Source organism: Branchiostoma lanceolatum, chromosome 16 (genome assembly GCF_035083965.1).
Source record: "Branchiostoma lanceolatum isolate klBraLanc5 chromosome 16, klBraLanc5.hap2, whole genome shotgun sequence".
NCBI classification, from domain to species: domain Eukaryota; kingdom Metazoa; phylum Chordata; class Leptocardii; order Amphioxiformes; family Branchiostomatidae; genus Branchiostoma; species Branchiostoma lanceolatum.
The window spans coordinates 8,721,219-8,743,881 of NC_089737.1; the positions used below are offsets into that span (position 1 = coordinate 8,721,219).

Here is a 22,663-nt window from a genome sequence, read left to right on the forward strand (position 1 = left end):
TTACAACAGGGGATGGTACCCAAGTGAAAATATTGAGGCAGCAGTTACTATGGAGCATGGTATTCAGGCTAAGGACAACTTGAAAGGAAGGCACTCAAAGTAATCTACGGTGGCCTGCAAGGACAAATTTTGTTGTCGTTGCAAACGATTTCATCGTTTACCCAGGATGGTACCCAGGCTAACGACAACCTGCAGCTGAAAGGAGGCCACTTAAGAGTAATCCACGGTGGCCTGTAATTTTTTCCCTTGGGAGTAAAATCACTACTTCACAATATAGTAACTTTTTATGTTTACCTACGAAAAAAAATATGAATCTTTTTTTTATAATGATGGAAGATGATAACACCAGGCTGTGTATTTGGCATATATATTGTGCACTTGTATTTCAATTCTCAAAATGTCCTTTGTATATCACTAGTCGGACCCCAAACGTTTTGGTTTGAAAGTCAATGTTTGATGCTATATTACACAGCTCCTTTGTATAACATTAGTTTAGAAAAAGCTGTAAAAAGTTCCATAAAGGATTTCATAAAGCATTGTGTTTTTCTATGACACATTGCATATAATACTCTGCTTCTGGCAAATAAAAAATATGAAAATAAAATACTTTGTTGTACGACATATTTATATGGGTTAATCAATTGCATAATTTGAACCTTAAACTGTTACAACATATATACAAGCCACACCAATTTAATTAATTGTTTTTCAAATAGTTGGCAAGAAAATAACGGAGTAGGCAAGAGAAATCAATAGAAAAAGGTATCTTGTGATACTCCCACAAATGCTACCACAGGAGCCACAAAGTCAACATACCAGGCTGCAGTGCTGTTCTTTTCAAAACAAACAAACATACAAATAAACAAAGGTCATGTAGTCTAGTGGTTAGTGACCCTACCTCTGAACCAAGAGGTTGTGAGTTCGAATCCCAGCTGTTGTACATGTTCAGCCGACATGCACGCTACTGAAATGGGTTGCAGTCCTTAGGACGGGACATTAAGCTGTGGCCCACTGTTCATTGTAGTTGTCGAGAAGTGCTAGTAGAATTTCCCTGGTACAAATTATGAACCTGTAAATACTGTACATAGTCTGTCTTCGTTGTTGTCACAAACAGTAGATGAGTAGATCTTTGATGAGCTGAACTAGTTGGTGATCACTTTCCCTGGTTCGAGTTAACTTTCACATCTTTCAGTCCTGCTCAACAGCTTGTGTTTCTTCTGCTCTCTGTTCCAAGGCCAGAGCTTCCAGTCTATTCTGGAGTGTTTCCCCAAACGACTGTCTATATCCCAGGCTTAGATCATCCAGTAGGGCATAGATGGTCTCGTAGTGGCGGGAGTAACAGGAACGGTCAACCTCGTCAAACTTGTGACCAACCACCTGACGTTAAAAAAAAAAGTGTCATTCTATGACTTACTACATGTTTATATGCATTTAGTAAGAGTATGGTCAAACTTTAATTACCTCCGTGTAAGGGGGTTTTGTTTTCAGTGTGTCTGTGTGTGAAAATACATTAAACGGAATTGGTAAAATGAATTCACAATAATGAATAAAAATTCACAAAAACTAAAAATATATCCGGAGGTTATCTCTTGTATCTTGTTTGAAGTCTAGCATTAGGAAAACAAAATTGTACAATCCGTTTTAAACTTACAGTACCTGCTGCGATAGAAAACACAGTCTGCTTAGTTTATGTCAACTCCCATACTTACTTAATAGGATTGTACTCAAAATAGACTTCACTTTCTACATGTAAGTGGATCTTTCAGAGGACTCGTTACCATTACATAATTATAAAACAATATTTCATCTGTGAATAGTGTCTAACGTAGCTGATCATTAGGCCACACCAATCTAGTTTGTACTGGTTCTCAGTATTTAAAACACCTTCACCCCTGAGGGGTTGCCAAAAACATAATGTTGAACTGGATATATCAACACTTACATGTCAACTGAGTCTGAGGGAAAAGTAGACGTAGCTTGCTACAAACAGTGGGAACGAATTCAAATATAGTGAGATTCTAAGTTTTTCACCAACCCTTTTTTCATGTTGTCCTCATAGTAAATCATCACTTCAAAATGTCCAAGAATCAAGAACATAAATTGGTGTGACCTTATTAGCATATTGACCTTTTGTAAGGACACTTACCCGGAAACCCTGAATTGACAGCTCCAGACAGAGGCTACACTCCTCCTTGGTCTGTACATTAATGTAGACAGTCTGGTCCGTACTAGTTAGAGTTGTCGACTTGTACGCATGTCGCACAGCAAAACCTATCTCTCTCACTGCCTCAGTAGCTTCCAAGTGTAACAACTTCACTTCTTCTTGGTCCGAAAACGCTCCTTGAGGAGTCTCTTTTGCAGGAATGTCAGATAGTGATTGTTTTATTGCTTCTTTGACTGTTTCTGAACTGTCAGACTGTGTAGTCTTTCTTTGTGTCTTCTTTGCTGCAGATTTTGGGTCTGCTGCAGGATGTGCTTCTGCGGATATCTGCAGAGGTTCTGTTGCTGCTGCAGGGTTAGGGTTCAGTTGTTGTTGTTGTTGTGTATGTCCATCTTTACTAGCAGGGTTGTTGTCCTGCACAGCTCTTTTTTCTGCCATTTCTGGTTGCTCTCTTCTACACTCTGTAACATAAGGCGAAGTGACGATTATACCGAATGAATGACTGACTGAATGAATGAATGAATGAATATAATTGACTTAATCTCTTATTGTGTCATGCTAATATCAAGCAGGGGGAAGCAAACTTTTAAAATGACAACTCGTGTGCGGCACATGTGCACTGTGTCTGGTTGCCATGGCAATGATTCAGCTTGCCCTCTGCGTTACCCAGAGTTCTCCATTTTTCACAGAATGCGGGAACGTGGGCTATATGATTTCAACCTGTTTTGGATATAGACTGATGATATTTTTGTGTGTGTTATAAATGTACATGCATGTATGTAGTAAACACTAAGTGTAAACATAAGGGGTCCATATTTGATGAGTAACATAATTTTACAGCTACAAACTCAAATGAAATATCTACTGCAATTGCCTCACTGAATAATGTTCGACTTGGAGCAATGCAGCACTCCCTAAAAAAATCTATACAACAACACATGTAGTAATGTACAGTAGACATGTAAAAAAAATCACAGTACTACAAGTAGTACTCAGTAGTTGGCAGTTGGTCACTATAGACATGATTCTTAATGCTTTGGTCAATGGAGACACTTAAGCACCACAACGTGACCACGGTGGCGCAAGTCTACGAAAACCACGCCTTCCGCACTGGTATTCCAGTGCTGAATCAACGGACGAATCGGCCTCAGCACTAGTTTTCCAGTGCTGACGAAAGTTCAGCACTGGTTTTCCAGTGCTGAAGAAAGTTCAGCACTCGTTTTCCAGTGCTGAAGAAAGTTCAGCACTCGTTTTCCAGTGCTGAATCGCTGTATTCCAGTGCTGAGTTTCTTTCAGCACTCGTTTTCTAGTGCTGAAACTTTTCTCAGCACTCGTTTTCCAGTGCTGAATGGAGTTCGGCACTCGGTTACCAGTGCTGAATGGAGTTCGGCACTCGGTTACCAGTGCTGAATGCGCGACAGAGCGGCGGTGCCAGGTCACGGGTCATGTCAAAGGTGATTCAGCACTGGTTACCCAGTGCTGAAACCGCCGTCAGCACTGGAACCGAGTGCTGATGTACAAAAACCACGCCTTCAGCACTGGATTTACCAGTGCTCGGGGACAATTCAGCACTGGAAAACGAGTGCTGAAAAATCCCCAGCACTGGAAAACGAGTGCTGAAAAAAACTCAGCACTGGAAAACGAGTGCTAAAAAAAACTCAGCACTAGAAAACGAGTGCTAAAAAAAACTCAGCACTAGAAAACGAGTGCTGAAGTGTTTTCAGCACTGGAACGTTTTTTTTACCAGTGCTGAAGAAGAATAGTCGTAAGAAGTGCCGCATGGTCACTTGAACTTACGTACTTTGTGATTCATTTAGAATAAACAATGACCAACTTTATTCCGACACAATTTTGTCATTTTGTTCATTGTGTAATTGTATAATAGATATGAGGGATGTGTTACAAATAAAGAACTTTATTTCTTTCTTTCTGGTCTGACATGCGTTCACCAGTTTATTTATGATTTTATACGCGATGCGTTGTGTAGACATAGTTGTATTCATCTGTTTATTCGTAATTTTGAACACGATGTCTGTACATAGGTCCGTTTACCAGTTTATTAGTACCGTAGTATTATGCGAATATAAGTCTGACTACGTTTAGTTAGTTACTTCAGGGAGGTTTCTTTTGTAACCTTGGTTAATACGCAGTCTAATGCGTTTTCAGATATGCGTACAATAGCCTTAGTTGGTATTTTGCTAACAACTTGTACTACTGTAAAGCTCATGATATTCTTATGTAAGTAGTTTCAATCAAGTATTTTTTTCGTAAAATGACTAGTAACAATGCGTGTAATTCTGTTTAAGGCTTGTTTCCATGCGTTCTGTTTAAGGCTTGTTTTGTTGCCATATTTAACGTGCACGGTAATCATGCCAAATAAAGTGTTTTGAAAATAGTATTGGTTCGTTTGCTAATCAGTATTTTGAAATTCAACATTTTGAAATTCAATGGGGAAGTAAAATTTGTAATATCAGGTAGGCAAATGAGTTCCGGGGTGTCTGGTAACTTGTCCGCAAACATGGTATCTTCCAATGACGTTGCAGTTACCCTTTAACCTCTGGCCCACCGGAAAATATTACTCAAAAGTCGGTCGCGTCGATGATTTATAGTCAGAGCAGCGTCAGAGCACTTTACCCCGGTAATATAGAAATTGAAATCTGTCATAGATATACGCTATGGATAAATTTCAGTGAATAGTCCGGAAAAATGCTACGTTTTAAAATCGCAAGTAAGTCACCGCCGTAACGTATCTCAGCACTAGTTTTCCAGTGCGAAATATTTGTCAGCACTCGGTTTCCAGTGCCGAAGCTTGTCTCAGCACTCGGTTTCCAGTGCTGATGTCGAGTTCTCCAGTGCTGAACTCCACTCAGCACTGGTTTTCCAGTGCTGAACTAAACTCAGCACTGGTTTTCCAGTGCTGAACTAAACTCAGCACTGGTTTTCCAGTGCTGAACTAAACTCAGCACTGGTTTTCCAGTGCTGAAGCCACTTTCAGCACTGGAACCGAGTGCTGAAAAAGGAGAGCGTGGTTTTCGTAGTTTTGCCACGGTGGCCAGATGGTTCTTACACAGAGGTGGTCAATAGTGCAGGTTTGAGTATATAAGCTGTAAAAACATGTAAGTCCAACTGGTGTTGTCTATAGTCGCAACAATGGGGTGGGGAGGGGGGCGGTCAAATCTTTTATATATTTCCCCATACTGGTTCATACCATACATTGTCATCTTTGCAGAATGTAGGAAACAAACACAGCCTTTATAAGTGACAGACAACTTACCTGTTAAGACCGTTAACACGCACAGAGAGACGTGATTTCACGTTTTCTTCAACTTAGCCGGAAAAAAGGATCAGGAAGCGGCCATTTTGAATTACCCAGAAGGCATTGCGCTTGTTTTTGTTTTGGCTAGCAGACGACAAAATGCATAAATCATGTAGAGCGAGAAGATAAAGTGTTAATATTATTCGATTAATTCTGTTAGGTGCTAAATGTTTAGATGAGCTAGATTCTGCCAATTTGAAAAATACCGACTTGGCAAAAACTATTAATTAAAAGCTAAAGCACTAAGACCGACTAATAATGAGGAGGTGCCTCGAGTGCGTTACAACAGCCTCATTACCTACTGGCTGAAATAATACAACCTGGTGGATATATAATCTCCAAGCAGATGTTAGGGGGTTAAATCAGTACGTTTTCCTAGCTACCATTTGCTGTGACACACCGCCTCCTCAACTCACAGAAAAGGACTGCTAGGAAAGGATTTAACCTCTCCAATATCTGCTTGGATATTGGAATTTTTCACAATGTGAAAAGGGGCAAAACAGCCCTAGGTGTAACGTTATAAGTACCCTCACAATTTCCCCTCCCAAACACTAGAGACAATCAACTCGGACCTTAACACATATGATTTGATAGTGGCGCTCTGACGCTACAACTTTCTGTCGTATTAAACAGTGTATCAACAACCCTCTTGCTGCAGCGCTACCTAGCAGTAAGAGGTAGAACTGCCACTGTCTAAAAAAAAACTGCCACGTGCAGATTGGTCTACTGTATGATCCTGTATTTATCTAATATACACCCACATACTGAGAAAACCAGTGCGGCGAAAATAAGTCTGTCAAGACAGCTAGGAGAGTTGATGAAACGACTATATCCATCATTCCTACGCTGCTAGCGACAGGCGAAAAGTTGCTTACTTACGCACAGCGTTTTATTTTGGAAGGTAAGTCAACTTTTGACATTGTATACGAAGTCCATTAACATTAATCCACCAGGTAACATACATCTCCCACGTTGAAAGACGAAGTGCAGCACCCCCCCCCCTTTTTTTAGATATACAGGAGTGCATTATACTGGAGGACGTTGGCTTGGAGGTTTGCTTGGCCGTAAATTTTAGGGTGGCGGAATTATGTACCCTGGTGAAATCATATTAGTAGATATTACTATCAACAGCATGTGGTGAGAGGAAGAACTTTAGTGAGCAAACGAAAATTTAGAGGAAACAGTCACAAACGAATGTAACAATGATTTTGACAACTGTCCTGGGGCGAGGAATTATTTTGTTGTATAAGGTACGTTATATCTTGATGTCTGTGCCTTTTATTTTGCAAAAAAAGCTTCAAAATAGATGTGTTTAAAAAAAGCACGGGAAACACCCTATGTACAAGTACAAATCTTTACGTATATTGTATATGTAAAGATCCATCAACAGGTGGCTATCAGCACTAAATCATCTTTTAAACCATCTTAAAGAATCACCGACTTAAAGATGTAAGACACAAAAGGTGAAAGCTTTGTATTTACTCAACGAAGAAAACTCATTTTTTTCTTTCTATGAATTCCGTAACTTTGTCACCCAATGTTTTTATTACCCCTAACCCCTGGGGCTTGCTACTGGGCTTGCTAGATGTAGCCTTGTTTTGTGATAACCACAACTACCAAAGGTCTTGATTAAATCTACATCTACGAATATATAATATATTGCCTTATATAAGTGGTCTTTTGAATGTTACTTGTTTATGTCAAATCAACGTTTATCCAATTCTGCGAAAGTACCTTTTGTGAAAAAAACATTGATATTTATTTATCCATATCTGACGGTAGACAATATTGTACCTTGAGATTGTGTGCGCATGATTACATAGCCGTCAGGAGAGATGCGCACAATATGATGAACTGTCTCTAGGAGTGACAGACTATTAAGGTGTTGTTTTTCTCACCTGCGCCATCATAGGTGTCGGAACTCGGCGGCTGGCACTAGTACTCGTCCCTCTGGCGTGGCTGTGGCTTGTGATATTTTTCAAGTAAGTAAGCGTTTTGATTTTTTTCTAGAAGAAAAATAAAGCCAGTGCTAAACATCTCTTGAAAGAAAAGGTGTGTTAAAAACTGGAGGCTTCATTTTTTTTTAGATATTGAAATCCTGGCCTATGCACACCTTTCGGTATTTTGTCTCCGTTTCTATAGCCCCTGGGTACAGCCGTACAAGCACTACAGCAAGGGGCTAGTCCACTGTCTGTATAGATATAACGTTAAGTCTTCTTGATACCGTGAGAATAGATAAGTACAAGAATAGCTTGCTTAAACGTATAGGAGACAAATTCGTCTATGTGCATCTTTGGTTATATATACTAGGCCGTACAGATGAAATACAGCACTGTGTCTTGTTCGCTTTTGTGTGTATCAAGTCAACTAGATCCTGGGAAGGGCATTTCAGTTGGGGCTGCACCCGTCTTTCGGAAGGGACGTATAACTGGGCATCCAGTGTTCGAAAAGGTGTCCCGAGCACGTTCAAGGGAAGGGCCAGCAACCCCTCCTTGTAAAAATATACCCTGCTACAAAAACAGTAAGGAAAGTTGCTGCCTTATGTGCCACTAGGCACTACAAGGTGAACAGAAATAACCGTTTGTGAACCATTCTTTGCACTCCCAGTATGATATTCTTATGGCATAACGCTATTTGGATTCTGAATGTTCTTTTTTGTTAATCATAGACACTTTACGGCTCTAGTGAGGAAAACCCGAGACGTCAAGATCAAGGGCGTGGTGGGCACTAATGAGAACCGGTCTTTACAGACACCAGGATCGCCTTGCAGCAAAGAAACACAACGGTGAATCCAGCAAGTCTTTTTTGTGTCAAACACACTAACTAGGATAAACGAAAAGTGTGCGGTAGAAAAGAACAAGGCTGTTCTTATTGGTATAAAGTACGCCTATGGCCCTATTTCCACAAGACAGAGACCGTTTTAGTTTATAACCAACGAGCGACAAAAGTTGTAGTACTTCTTTGAGTTGAGTTTATTAGGATCCACAATTAGCTTAACAGCTACTCTTCCTGTGGTACACTGGTCATTCAGATTATTGGTAAATCATCGGAAGACGTTTTATATCATTGAAATATTATTGAGATCATTTGACGATCATTGAAATTTCACTGAGAGATCATTGAAAGACCTTGTATATTATTGAAAGAGCATCTATTATCATTCAGAGATTGTTGTAAGACCTTGAGGATCACTGACAGATCGCTGTATACCATGTCATTTAGAGATCGTTATCAGACCTTATTGATTATTGTCAGATCGTTGTAATACCTTGTAGATCATTGTCAGTTTGTTGTGAGACCTTGTAGATCATTGCTAGATCGTTGTGAGACCTTGTAGATCATTCTTTGATCGTTGTTAGACCTTGTAGATCATTGTCAGATTGTTGTAAGACCTTGTACATCATTCAAGAGAGTTGTGAGACCTTGTAGATCATTGTTAGATCGTTGTAAGACCCTGTAGATCAAGCAAAGATCATTAAAGGGTCTTGGAAATAATCGAGAACTCACTGAAAGACAGTTGAGAGATCTGTAAAATATTCTCGGACGCTCAACAGGCCTCTTTTCTGCAGATTCTACACTTGAAAGACTTACATAAGTCTACTAGACTTCCAAGATAGTCAAAGATGTTTGCATTTCTAATTTTGGCCATTGTTTCTCTAAACGTCATTCATGATTCTCAGGCAACAACCCTTACACAGTTGCTGTCAAAAGGATGCGACATCAATGGTTGGTCCGATCTCGTCACAATACATTGTGATAACAAACTCCTGACAAGCGTCCCAAAAGAGCTACCAAAAAAAACCATCGAGCTTCACCTCCCCAATAACTTCCTTACAGATTTTCCTTGCTTACCCCTGCCATTTTTGGACACAATTGTCCTCCGAAACAACAGCATCACCCACTTTTCTAAGGAATGCCTGAAGAAGATGCCACGTCTGGCTGATATAGATTTGTCACACAACCTAATTGTCTGTTTAGACATCTTCTCTGTCGATTCCTTTAAGAACGGTGGATATCTAAGAAAACTGGATATTTCTTACAACAGGATGACGACCTTGTCGTCATGTGACATTGGGATAGACATGACTCAAACTTCGCTCATATCACACGATGTGTTCTTTGGGGGTAACCCTTTCCACTGCGACTGTCGCATAGCCTGGCTTATTGAGTTGTTGAGAGTTGTCAAAAGATGCAAAGATGGAGTGATTTGCTGTGTGTGTTTGTTTGAGAAAGAGTCGCTGGCGTTTCGGCTACTCAATCCTGACAACACCCTGTTCCGCTGCACCTCTCCTCCTAATAAAGCTGGAGCGGAACTGCGCCGATTAGATGTTACGGTATGTTTCTCCAACAAAACGTGGAGACTACACAAACCCTGTTCTCTGGGACATTCCTGTTCCATGCAAGACCATAGCCCTCATCCTCCTAAACACATAACTGCGTCTTTGCCTCCGCAAACAACCAGTAGTTTGGAGCTGTTGCAAACCAAAATGCAACACCCCGAAATACGTCCTGCATCCCCCAAAATGACGAACATTTCTGCCGCTCTTCATGCTGCCTTGACGGCAACAATGTCAATGGCCACAGAAAACGGGTGCAACAACAATTTTGGGTCAAAAATAACAGACATGCCACAACCATTAACCACGCCATCGCCACAACCCATGTCACCAGGGTGGATATTGGCTACTATAACCATTGTAGTGATTGTTGTTATACTGATAGAAAAGTTGTGTCGAAAACCGTAGGCTTCATTAGTATGAAGCACGGAAAACATCATGTGCACGGGCAATCACACCCGTTAAAATTATTCCCACACCTTTCGGTGTATAGGGGTGGCTCCCGCCCCCGTTTCTATTATTCTCCAGAGGTTTCGCCGGTCGGGGGGATAGGAGTGGTCGCGATTTCTTTCAGCTGACTACCACGTTTCTATAGCCCATAGTTATGGAAGCATAGCGACAGGGGCTAGTCCACTGATGGTATAGGTATTTATTTTTTACGGTACTGACAAAAAACAACAGCTAGAGTCGGTACTCTCCGACTCGGTAGGCAGGGGTTCTGTCTTTTTTTCTTTAGATTTCTCCCGAAGTGATCCAACAAATGGCAATGCAGTTTAACATCGTAAAACTAAAATGTTTCAGAACACTGGTATTTTCAACATCATATTGTGTTAATATATTCATCAACAAACTGAACAAAGAAGTACAATATTTACTATACCAAGGAGGCTACAAAAACGTGACTACACCTTCCTAAATATCAACTGTTCAAAATATCTGTTGACAGTGTGTGAAATGCATGAGGTCTACACGAAATTATGCAAAACTTCTTGTATGCTGTTTAAATTTTCAGCACTCAGATATCAGGTCCAAAATTTGATGTTCCTTGTTAGCGGTCGAAGGCTACCCCCCCCCCCCCCCAAAGGCTAGGGCTATCAGGTTTTCTAGGATTGGTCGGGTAACCGGAAACAAAACTTTTTTTCCATAGGCCTTATAAAAATGAATTCGGCAGTGAACATTGTTTCATATATAGATCACACAGATGAATGCATAACACTGTTTTGTTCAATTTTGTGCGTATCAAGATTTATTGAACTATTACCGCCAGAGCGACAAGAATTCTGGGATTTATATCTATTTTGCACCGCCAGGAAGATATTATGGCATATTTGGATTCTGAATATTTCTTTCTTGGTTTTTCATAGAAACTCCGAGCATTAGGGCTCTGGTGAGGGAAACTTCTAGTGACGTCAGGTTCAAAGAGCAAGGGCGTGGTGGAGAACCGGATTTCACAAGTCCCAAGGTCACCTTCAGCTAAGAAAGACTACGGCGAATCCAGCAAGTCCTTTTTTATGTCAAACATACTAACTATCATATCTACAAATTCATAGAAACTGTGCTGTAAAGAAAATAGCAAGGGAATCACTTCTGCTTAGCTGGTATAAGGCAGGCATATGCCCACATTTCCACAGGGCAAAGACAACTAGGCAACCGCCCTGGGACCCAAAATCACTGGTCATTGAGATCATTGGGAAATTATTGGAAGATCTTTTATATCATTGAAATATTATCGAAAGATCGTTGACAGATCACTATAAGACCTTGGGGATCATTGGAAGACTCGTAAGACCTTGTAGATCATTGAGTGATCGTTGTAATGCATTGCAGATCAGTGTTAGATCGTTGTAATACCGTGATCATTGTCAGATAGTTGTAAGATATTGTAGTACATTGTTAGATCGTTATAAGACCTTGTGGATCATTGACAGATCGTTATAAGACTTTGTAGATCATTGACAGATTGTTGTAATACCTTGTAGATCATAGACAGATCGTTGTGAGACCTTGTAGGTCATTGACAGATCGTTGTAAGACCTTGTAGATCATAGACAGATCGTCGTGAGACCTTGTAGATCATTGTTGGATCGTTGTAAGACCTTGTGAATTATTCAAAGACCATTGGAGATAATCGAGAGTTGACCGAAAGACAGTTGAGGGATCTGGCACATTTTTGAACACTCAAAAGGCCTCGCCTCTGTGGATTCCACACTTAAGAGACTAAGACAAACCTACCAGACCTCCCTCATAAGATAGTCAAAGATGTTTGCATATATATTTTGGGCCATTGTTTCTCTAAACGTCATTCATGATTCCCAGGCAACAACCCTTACACAGTTGCTGTCAAAAGGATGCGACATCAATGGTTGGTCCGATCTCGTCACAATACATTGTGATAACAAACTCCTGACAAGCGTCCCAAAAGAGCTACCAAAAAAAACCTTCGAGCTTCACCTCCCCAATAACTTCCTTACAAGTTTTCCTTGCTTACCCCTGCCACTTTTGTACAAAATTGTCCTCCGAAACAACAGCATCACCCACTTTTCGAAGGAATGCCTGAAGAAGATGCCACGTCTGGCTGATATAGATCTGTCACACAACCTAATTGTCTGTTTAGACATCTTCTCTGTCGATTCCTTTAAGAACGGTGGATATCTGAGAAAACTTGACATTTCTCACAATAGGATAGCGACCTTGTCGTCATGTGACATTGGGATAGACATGACTCAAACTTCGCTCATATCACACGATGTGTTCTTTGGGGGTAACCCTTTCCACTGCGACTGTCGCATAGCCTGGCTTATTGAGTTGTTGAGAGTTGTCAAAAGATGCAAAGATGGAGTGATTTGCTGTGTGTGTTTGTTTGAGGAAAATTCGCTGGCGCTTCGGCTGTTCAATCATGATAACACCCTGTTCCGCTGCAACTCTCCTCCCAATTTAGCTAGGGTGGAACTGTTCCAAATGGACGTTACGGTATGTTTCTCCAACAAAACGTGGAGACTACACAAACCCTGTTCTCTGGGACATCCCTGTCCCATACAAGACCATAGCCTTCCTCCCTCCAGAGTTCTCAATGCGTCTTTGTCGCCGCAAACAACCAGTAGTTTCGCACTTTTAAAACCCAAAATGCAACAGGCAGAAACACGCTATGCACCCCCAAACATGACAACTATTCCTACCGCTACATTGGCGGCAACAATGGTCACAGAAACACCAGAAAACGGATACAACAAAAACTTTGAGTCAACAATAGCAAACATCCCACAGACTTTAAGCACGCCATATTTGCAACCTATGTCGTCAGGTTGGGTATTGACTACTATAATCATTGCAGTGATTCTTGTTCTTTGTGGCGTAGTCTTAGCAATTTATTGGGTGATAATGGCAAGGAAAACCGTAAACAAAGTACCTAGACCTCAAGTTAACAACATTTCTAGCCCTATAGGCAATATCAGTCAGGTTGATGATCCGGACAATCCAAAACCAGACTCGGATTCTTGCATATATGAAACCATACCAGACGAAATCGATGCTTATGCAACGTCGGGGTACGTTTTCGACGTGCCCCAGTATCATCTTGGGGATATGGAAATGGAAATGGTGAGTAGAAAAGAGACCTATAAGAAGATGGCGGGTGCCCCTTCTTTACCAGGTCTACATGGACAGGACTGTGCCTACTATGGGGTTGATAAGATTGAACCATACGCCACTTGTTCCGAGGGAGACATTGTCTCTTCAGACGATGATGACTAGTCAGTTGTAACTCCTGATGTTTTGACAGGAAACATACACCAATGAATTAATGAATGAATGAATGAATGAATGAATCAATCAATCAATCAATCAATCAATCAATCAATCAATCCGTTTACCACACAAAAATCACCAATAATGTTTATCAATTGTCGAGTCGTAGGTTACATTACTTCGCTAAATGATATAATCTCCTTGTAATTATTGTATCAAAACATAGCAATATACAACACGACAGTAGCAATTAGGGGTGGGTACCGGTACCGTGTACCGGTACAAAACCGGTATTTCTTAATGGACCGGTCCAAAAAAACCGGTCCGTAAAAAATCAGTGGACCGGCCTATGGACCGATTAGAAAATTCAAAGTACCAGGCTACCAGCAGGCGGCCACATAACTGGTCTAAGAAAATACAAAACAGCAGATTTAATGAGTCGTTTTCGAAGACGTTAGCTGTGAATCATATCTAGAAACACTTAAAGGATGAGTAAACAGACGGCGAGGAGAGTAAAGTTATAATTTTGAGACAAAGTGCAAACCAAAGAAATTATATCGTTCCAGACATGACGTTTGGAGACTATTACGTGCGTCTCGCTCTCCAAAATATGATGTAGTTGCAACACTACTGTAATCAGGTACAGGTACAGGTACAGGTCCGGACCTGGACCTGACCCTCTGGACCTGGACCTGGACTGGACCTGAATTTTATGTACCGGTACCCACCCCTAGTAGCAATACAGTACCATAACTGAGTACCGTAACAATTGTATTTTGAAATTCATACATACTTTTAAGCACATGTATGTTCATTGATGCAATGTTATTAGACCCTGAAACAGGCATATACATATTTCACTGCATGTACGCACTGCAATATATATTCTATTTACATAAGGAAGTGATTGGAAAAAGCACAAAGTGCTTTTGAAAACCCCTCTCCTGTAAAATACAGTACAAAAACACTAAGTCAAGATGAAAGACAACAAAAAGACAGAGTTGCATGGTACATAACCTACAAAACTCTACACGTACAGCAAATATACGTATATGTATGGACGATATCAGTATGTAGAGAAGGTCAAATATTTTCTTCAACTGTTAGAAGTATTTACTCCTTTGACATTACTTATGAATTGATTGGTATGCGATACGTAATATGAATGCTCTTGTACGTATGTATGTTTTATCACTATTGGTTGTAAAGGCTTAGCAGTTACAGCTTTTTCTTAGGAATATCAAAATTGACACAAGATATTCAATAACCTAACGCATGTATCATGTGTTATTTTAGGAACGTCTCACGTGTATGATACATATATATAAAGAAATGTCTGTATCACATTTACATACCTGAAAAAGTTTCTAGTTGTTACGTAGTAGCAATGAAAAATATACTTCAAAACTGGCAAATATAACTAATAACTCTGAATGTTAATTGACCTAATGTTTGTAATTGTTGCGTGTATTTGAATCTAAAACCTATGTGTGTAGTCAAAAAGACATACAGTGAAGTGGCTGGTTTATTTCACACATTTAGTGGTAAATTTTAACAATTTAGGAACGAACGTTTCATGTGTAGTCAAGGATGATGAAAATTGATGTCACATGTGTAATAATGGTTTTCGGTTGTTTAAAGATTAAAATGATACAAATTGTCTTTGAAAGCAGTGGGTGTGCCTGTTTCTTAGCAGACAGTCAAGCTATAAACTGTATAATTATGGAAGGTATATTATCTTCCTTTTTGTAGACGTTCCTCTGAAAACGTGGCCAGCCGAGCAACCTCAACCTCGCCTCTCACGGTGCAGAATTTTAAACCTTTTTACGACGCACGTTGCCTTGTCCTACTCTCCAACCGGAGAGGGAGATATCATTGCCTTCTTCTGATTGGTATCCGTTTTTTTGGAAAGAGCACACAGAAAAACCTGCACACACCTACACACTCACACACACACACGCAAACACCCCCCCCCACACACACACATACACACATACACACTCACACACACACACAAACACACACACACACACTCACATACAAACACACACACAAACGTACACACACACACGCACTTACACATACACACTCTTACACTCACACAAATGCAATGGGTCAGTCATGCTAAACACGGTTCGACCGTTATGTGGGGAAAAATGCATCGAAAGTATGTGAACGCCCAGTTTGTTCTGATGTATAATTATTCATGACCACAAAGATTGGTCTACTGAGTTGATTACATTATGCGTTTACTCATGTGGGTGTAATCAGAGGCTGGCCTTGTTTCATATGAAAAGCTTATGTGATAACGTTATAGCGCATACTAATTTTTGTGTGTAAGTAGAGGACTCCATTTTTTCTGAGGTTTCTATTAAAGAAAGGAATTAAGTATTGACTGTGCGTATGACTAAATCCCCCCTCTCACTGGACCCGCGGCACGCTGGTGGCGTTGCTGCGGCCGATCGAATTGACAAAGCACTCAACCAATTTCATCGACAAAAAACGAATATCTTTAACTTTATGTGTTTTGTTGTCATTATAAAGTCAAAGGTAACACATAATCCAGTTTAGGACAAAGCGACGCCGCCAATTTCTGGAGTCTATCTTTCCTTTTCCCCTCTCTGCTTTTCCTAACACTTTCAACTTATCATTTTAGCTCTGTTTGTTTCAACATGTGTGGCCCCTTGATATGAACGTTTGTTTTTCGTGATATGAACGTTCAGTCTGGTCTTCTGTGCTAATTATTCATAAGCGCAAAGATTGGTCTGCTGTGTTGATTAAATATAACCTACATTTTGGGATGAACAGAAATTGCTTTTACCAGGATGAAAAATGCGTCTGCAAAACAAGACTGGTTGACCAGTCACGTGATCATTGTGACGTCATACTGGACAAAAGAATCTCGCGTTTTTTTAAATCACTCCGCCAACGACTGGTGCAACAGGAGGCAGCGTCCGATTTCTGTCCATCTTTTTTTAAGGTAAGTTAATCTTAAAAACCATTTCAAAGCAACGTCGATGAGTTACTCAAGCAGGTAATTTCCATATTTTCCTGCCGTTTTGACCAAGAACTTTGAAATCTGTACAACCGATGGAGATAGTTCCAAACAAGTGGCTTGGATCAAAAACTTTGATATCTTTACAGCCATTGGACATATAGTTCCAAACAAGTGGTATTTTGTCATGCAAAAGTTACAAAGAAATGGCCAACATGGTTTAAAAGCAGGGAGTATTTTACCTATTTGATTATTCATTTATTCATATCTGAGGGAAGACATTATAGCAACAGAATATTGGGCCTCGCTAGAAGTGGAACGCTGTATACACACTATCCTGGCCTTTCGTATTTACCAATTTTCCCTTAATATTTAAGGACTAAGCACTAATTCTAATACCTAGTGCTAACGTACGTTAATGGTATTTTAGTAGATATTTCATATATGTATTTTACCAAGGACATTATATATCCTATATAATGTCCTTGATTTTACGAACATTGTGGTATGAATTCTTATTCTCTGGCCTCGACACCACGACTAGTAATTTGTAGTACCCCCCCCCCCGGCCGATTGACTCCATGCCATCCTTCCCCCAAGGCTATACATAGAGGAAAGGTAATAAAAGGTAATAAAAACATGAAATGAAAACGAAAACCTTCAAGATTGTGAATATCAATGAATAAAGTACCACGGGATACAATTTTGACGCCGTAGACTTTTTCAAGCAGGCTGTGACAGAAACAACCTCAAGAAAGGAACATCGTTTTCTTAAGATAGCTGAATTTTGCAGGGCACATGTACGACTCAAGAAAGGAACTAAGACATCGTTTTTTACGACTCAGTGTCCCAAGATTGCCATCAGCCTGTGACCGTATGACGATCGCACAACGTACATGTATGTGGCCGTACCTTAGCAGCTACATATAAACAAACGATCACCTGTTGATACACCAAGTAAAAACTCTTTTCTACCCTATTGCAGAAGATGCTACAACACAGCAATAGTAGTTTTCCGGGGCCGGGCGTAGCTTCTAATTTTCTCAAAGGTATGTACCCCCATCCTACCAGTCTTGTAGTACCTGCCCCCATATTTATCTGTATTTTGATATCAATTTTCTTACATTTCGAGATTTCTGTCATGTAGTTTATTTGAGATAATTATGCTTTGCATGTCCGCACCTGTTTTTTTATTTTCAGTATTTGTAGAATCTGTTTTGTATGTTTTGTAATGTATTCTGTTGATGGCGACACGAAAATAAGCTGTAAGCTTGAGTCTGTCGTCATCATGTCATGCATTTAAATGTTGCAATAAAGAAAAGGTATGTTGTGTTTGGATCTATTTTCTTTACTACGGGTCAGTTGTTTTACCTCAACATTGGGAAAGTAGATAGTGGCAGTGTTGCATGTCAAGTTTAGTACACATTACGTAACTGTGGAATGTGTGGAAACCCAAACTGCCCCGTCTTTATCACACGACAAATTAGTATGTAATTTGATTTTGTCAGTATCAAGTGACTAGGCACAATGAGAGTTTAAAATACCGCCCTATGTAACGTTTACCTGATTGTAATCTAGTATGGAAGGCTTCAACTAATAAAATGAATAAAATCATGAGAGTGGTTCTCCAATGACACAACGAACTATTGCACAGTTTCTGCTTAAATTTGCCAAGGTTGTGTTTTTTTTGCAAAACATTGTCAGTGTTACAAAACGTTAATGATGAATCAAGTACTTTTTCGTTTGTCAAAAAGTGCCCCTAGTGGCATGTCAAGATTCTGATTTTTTTCTTTTCTTTTTAATTTCCAGGATATCAGTAAAGAAAACCTGTCCACAAGGCAAGGCTGTGACTGAGGCCTGTTAAAGCCAGTCTTCACAGAACGCCTTGCGGCCAACAACTGAAACGTTGTCTGTGTGCTTGTCCTTTCGGCAGTCGAGACTTCAAGTTGGTATTTTCATAGACTGGACACATAATGCAGACATTGTATAGTACTGAATAAGAAGGAAATTACTGCACTTGGCTAGTAAATTAAGTAACCCTCGGTAAGAAATAACTAAACACACAATACTGAGTACATACATACGTAGTTCCGAAAGATAACCGAAAGGTATCTATTTGTCTCATTTTCTTTGAGTTGTGACGGTTATTCAAATACATAGATTAGGTTTTAAACTCCCAAGAAAACAAGTCTGACCCCATAAATCATAGAAAAAAGTAGAGATAAGAGTATACGAAAGCAATAATGTAAAACTAAATTCCTTGTCTGCATATCAACGTCAGTGGTTGTTTTTTCTATACGAAATGATTTGAACCCCAAAATGCGATACTCCCACAGACCTAGACAACATGTAGGGTTGTCCAGCAGGCTTGTCGTTCTGGGTTTGGTCCTTGTCTCTCTCAACTCAATCCACAACGGTCAGGCCAAAAATCTTGCAGAACTGGTCAGTTTAGGATGTGAAATATCTGATGTGCTCAGCGCTAATCTATTTGAAATACGTTGTGACAACGTAGAATTAACAAGCATTACCAAACTGCCGGTGTCGCTTTTTGAGCTTTGGCTTCCAAATAACGCACTGACCACGTTTCCGTGCATGTCCTTGCCTCATTTGAGCAAACTAGTCCTACGAAACAACAGCATCACCTATTTTCCTTGGAAGTGCATGAAGAACATGGTAAGGTTGAATATATTAGATCTATCACACAACCAGCTTACCTGTATCAACCTCCTTTCTGTTAAAGGTTTCCAACCGTATCTAGCAATGGTGGATGTTTCCCATAACAGCATAAGGACACTATCTTTGTGTGATGTGGGAATTGACATGATCAACGGTTCGACTACATCGTACGAAGTGAGAATAGGGGGCAACCCTTTCCAATGTGACTGTGACATAGCCTGGCTAGTCGATTTAGCAATGATAACCCATAGGTGTCGGGACGAGGTATCAATCTTTTGTCTAGATTTCTATGAGGGTCAAATCTTTACAACTCAGATGTACAAAGAAGAGTCCTTGTTCCGTTGCGAAACGCCTCTTTATCTAAAGGGGGTAGAGCTCTTTAGGTTGGATATCTCGAAATGTACATTCTGGAAGACGATAGAACGAAATCAAAGTCTACATCACCTACGAAAGCCCTGCCCCCTTGACAAGTCTTGTTCTACCAACAATAACAACCCGTCTACGACTGACGCCATCATGACATCCCAGGCCCCACCAACCACCTTTAAACTATTACAGACGAGTGTGGAGCCCAAACCTCCTCAGAACGAGATATATGCTACGTCCCAAAAGATGGCAGATACCGATGCTACCTTCATAGCTGCTTTGGCTGACGCAGTTAGTTTCAGCCAGCTAAAAACAGTGGCTTTTACGCAAAAGTCAGAAGTGTACAGCATGACCACTCTGTCAAAAATGCTAGAAACCGCAAACATGTCATCTCAAAATACTGTAGTCGAGACATCAGGGTGGCTGTTTACGACTATAGTTATTGTTGTAGTTATTGTTGTTTGCGGGGTGATGTTAGCTGTGTATCGGACAATTCGTTGGAAACAAAAACAAAACAAAGATGTAAACAACATGGCGGCTGGAATGGCTTTAAACAGCATTCCTAAAGGTATCAGACAGAATGCCATGGTTGACGATCAGGACGCTATATACGAAACTATACCAGACAGAGCCAAACCGTATGCAAAGTCTTATTCTTTCGATTTTCCCCAATATCACATTGGGAACATCCCAGCTACTATTGGTCAGAACACTGACAAGGTTGATGACCAGGACGACTGTAGGTCTGAAAATGGTCAGAAAACAGACTCGGAAGCCCACACTTATGACACTATACCGGACGAGGTTGAGCCTTACTCAAAGTCGTATGTTTTCGATGTACCCCAATATTACATTCGGGATACACCAATGTAAACCTACAAACGGAAATGCAGGCATTTTCAAAAGTTTTTAAAGTCTGTATAAGAGTCATATGCCGCAGAAGACACTGTCTAGTAATTTTCACTTATATCTATTGAGAGAATGGTTTATTTGATATTCTTCCACATTTAATATTCCTCATGCAATACGAATGTATTGGAGGCAGTTTTCCATTTCCTGTATACAAAATATCTCGATGTATGCAAATTTTCAAGATGTAAAGAATGTCATAACATGAGGTAGGGTCTCCCATTGAGTCAGTTAGTTCATTGAAGTTCCTGTCACACATTCAGACCACTTCCTAACCAAGACCGACACTGTGTTGAGAGTAGCCTGGAATCCATCCTATTCTAGCTCCAGTTCACTATTTTGATCACACTCAAGCAGGATTTGACTTTCTAGACTTTGATTCTTTCAAAAACTATAGTCGGTTGGTGCAGACGGCATTTTAAGACTAGTGTTTAAAGACTAGTAGGCAAACTCGCCTTGATGTTTCTGACTTTGGGAGAAGAGATTCTGTTTCAGTCTTATTCATGTGTCTTGTAACCTTGAGTGGCCTTCCGTCCTTGGTAGGTGGAAACCTTGAGGATAAAAAGGTGCCAAGGCGTTAGCAAATACGAAGGATTTTACACATTGATTTTTGTTGTTGATAATAAGGCACATATTACGTATGATACGCAATTATTGGACATTTCCTGTTAGTTTGGAGAGGGCTGGTACTCTCAATCAATGAGTGAGTGAGTTAGTCAGTGAGTGAATGAATGAATGAATTAAGGAATGAGTAGTTGCGTGAGTTAGTATTTGAGTTTTCAGTTGTATGCAAGTTAATGTTACCAATGCTCTTGTGTGCATTCTAGTATGTGAGATATTGTATGAACAATGCAATATACAAAATGTGCATCTATATATGTAGAGATTTAAATAATTCAACTGACGTTAGGAATACATGATTATATGATGTAGCTACTGTTGATTGTAAATGTCTGACGGATTACTAAACATGTATCAGTTGAAACAAAAACGACATTTTGGTGATTAAGGATGATTGATATGAATAATGTATAAGTTACGTGTTGACGCTTTTTTTATTTCTTAATATATGTGTTACGTGTGCTCGATGTAATTCATTAAAAAAAATGGTATATGCGATATAATATAAATTGTAAGTGACGAACATTAATCATTACGAATGTATCATAATGACAATGTTGTAGAGTTACAGCACAGACTACTACAATTATCGGTTTTATTAATTACCCATCCCGAGGTGTTTATTGGTGACATAACGCCCAGCCAGTGATCTATAACCATCGAATAATAAACCACCGAGTGAGCGAAGCTAACCGGTTATTGATGATAACCACCAGTTTCAAATAAACATGTAGATGGCGTAGCCGTATGTATTTGAAGATATATAATACCATTATGGTAATACATGGTTGTCTTGACGTATGTAGAGGATATAACCACTTTGAATACATTTAACGTTAGGAATGTTATTGGAGTATGGCACATTTGAGTGGTGTAATATAATTTAGAGAATGTTAAAGGCTTATTGAAATGTAGTAGAGTTTCTGTGGCAAGTATGTGTCGGTTTTATGAGGTACCTAACCATGAATAAATGTGAAGAAATGTTGTGAATGGGAATAAAATGACTGGCACTTTCATGTAAAGCCTAAAGCGTTTCCTGGCCTATTTTCATTTTCGTCCTAGACAATTTAATATCTAGCCAGGAAAACTACACGTGGCTGACCTATTAAAATGGTAATAGATACATGAAAACCCAGTTAAGGGTACACAATGCTGTATGATTACACACTGGGCACCTATACTCTAACAGACATATTACATGGTTTCTTGTTGGTGCCACCAGTAGCAGACTGCATCTGTAAGATATAGAGGTCCTATCAGAGCCCTCAGTACATCCCAAATTCGCTAACAGTTGCCAAGATCTATAGTAAACCTGCACAAGTGACCACCTCCGCATAAGGACCACCTGGCCACCTTTTGGTGATCCCTTTGACTGGTTTTCCTTATTTCCTCAATAAAACATGTATACGTGTAGATTTGTCTGATTGAAAACCAAAACAGGCCAGTAATTTTATTGATTGAAAAATAATAAAGTCTGCAAAATGAAATTGGTGGAGGAAACAAATGCCACGTGTCCAGCAGATATGACCTCATACCTC

The 22,663-nt window shown here is 39.9% G+C and overlaps 1 protein-coding gene across 1 annotated transcript; it reads right to left on the reverse strand.

Annotated features, from left to right (window-relative positions):
- Window positions 1–353: 353 nt before the first annotated feature.
- LOC136421759 (GSK3B-interacting protein-like) lies at window positions 354–5,540 on the reverse strand. Its single transcript, XM_066409275.1, has 3 exons — window positions 5,436–5,540; window positions 2,147–2,622; window positions 354–1,377 (listed from the first exon to the last, which is right to left on the reverse strand). The coding sequence occupies exons 2-3, from the start codon at window positions 2,597–2,599 to the stop codon at window positions 1,189–1,191; spliced, it is 642 nt and encodes a 213-aa protein (XP_066265372.1). The 5' UTR covers window positions 2,600–2,622; window positions 5,436–5,540; the 3' UTR covers window positions 354–1,188.
- Between the last annotated feature and the right edge of the window lie 17,123 nt (window positions 5,541–22,663).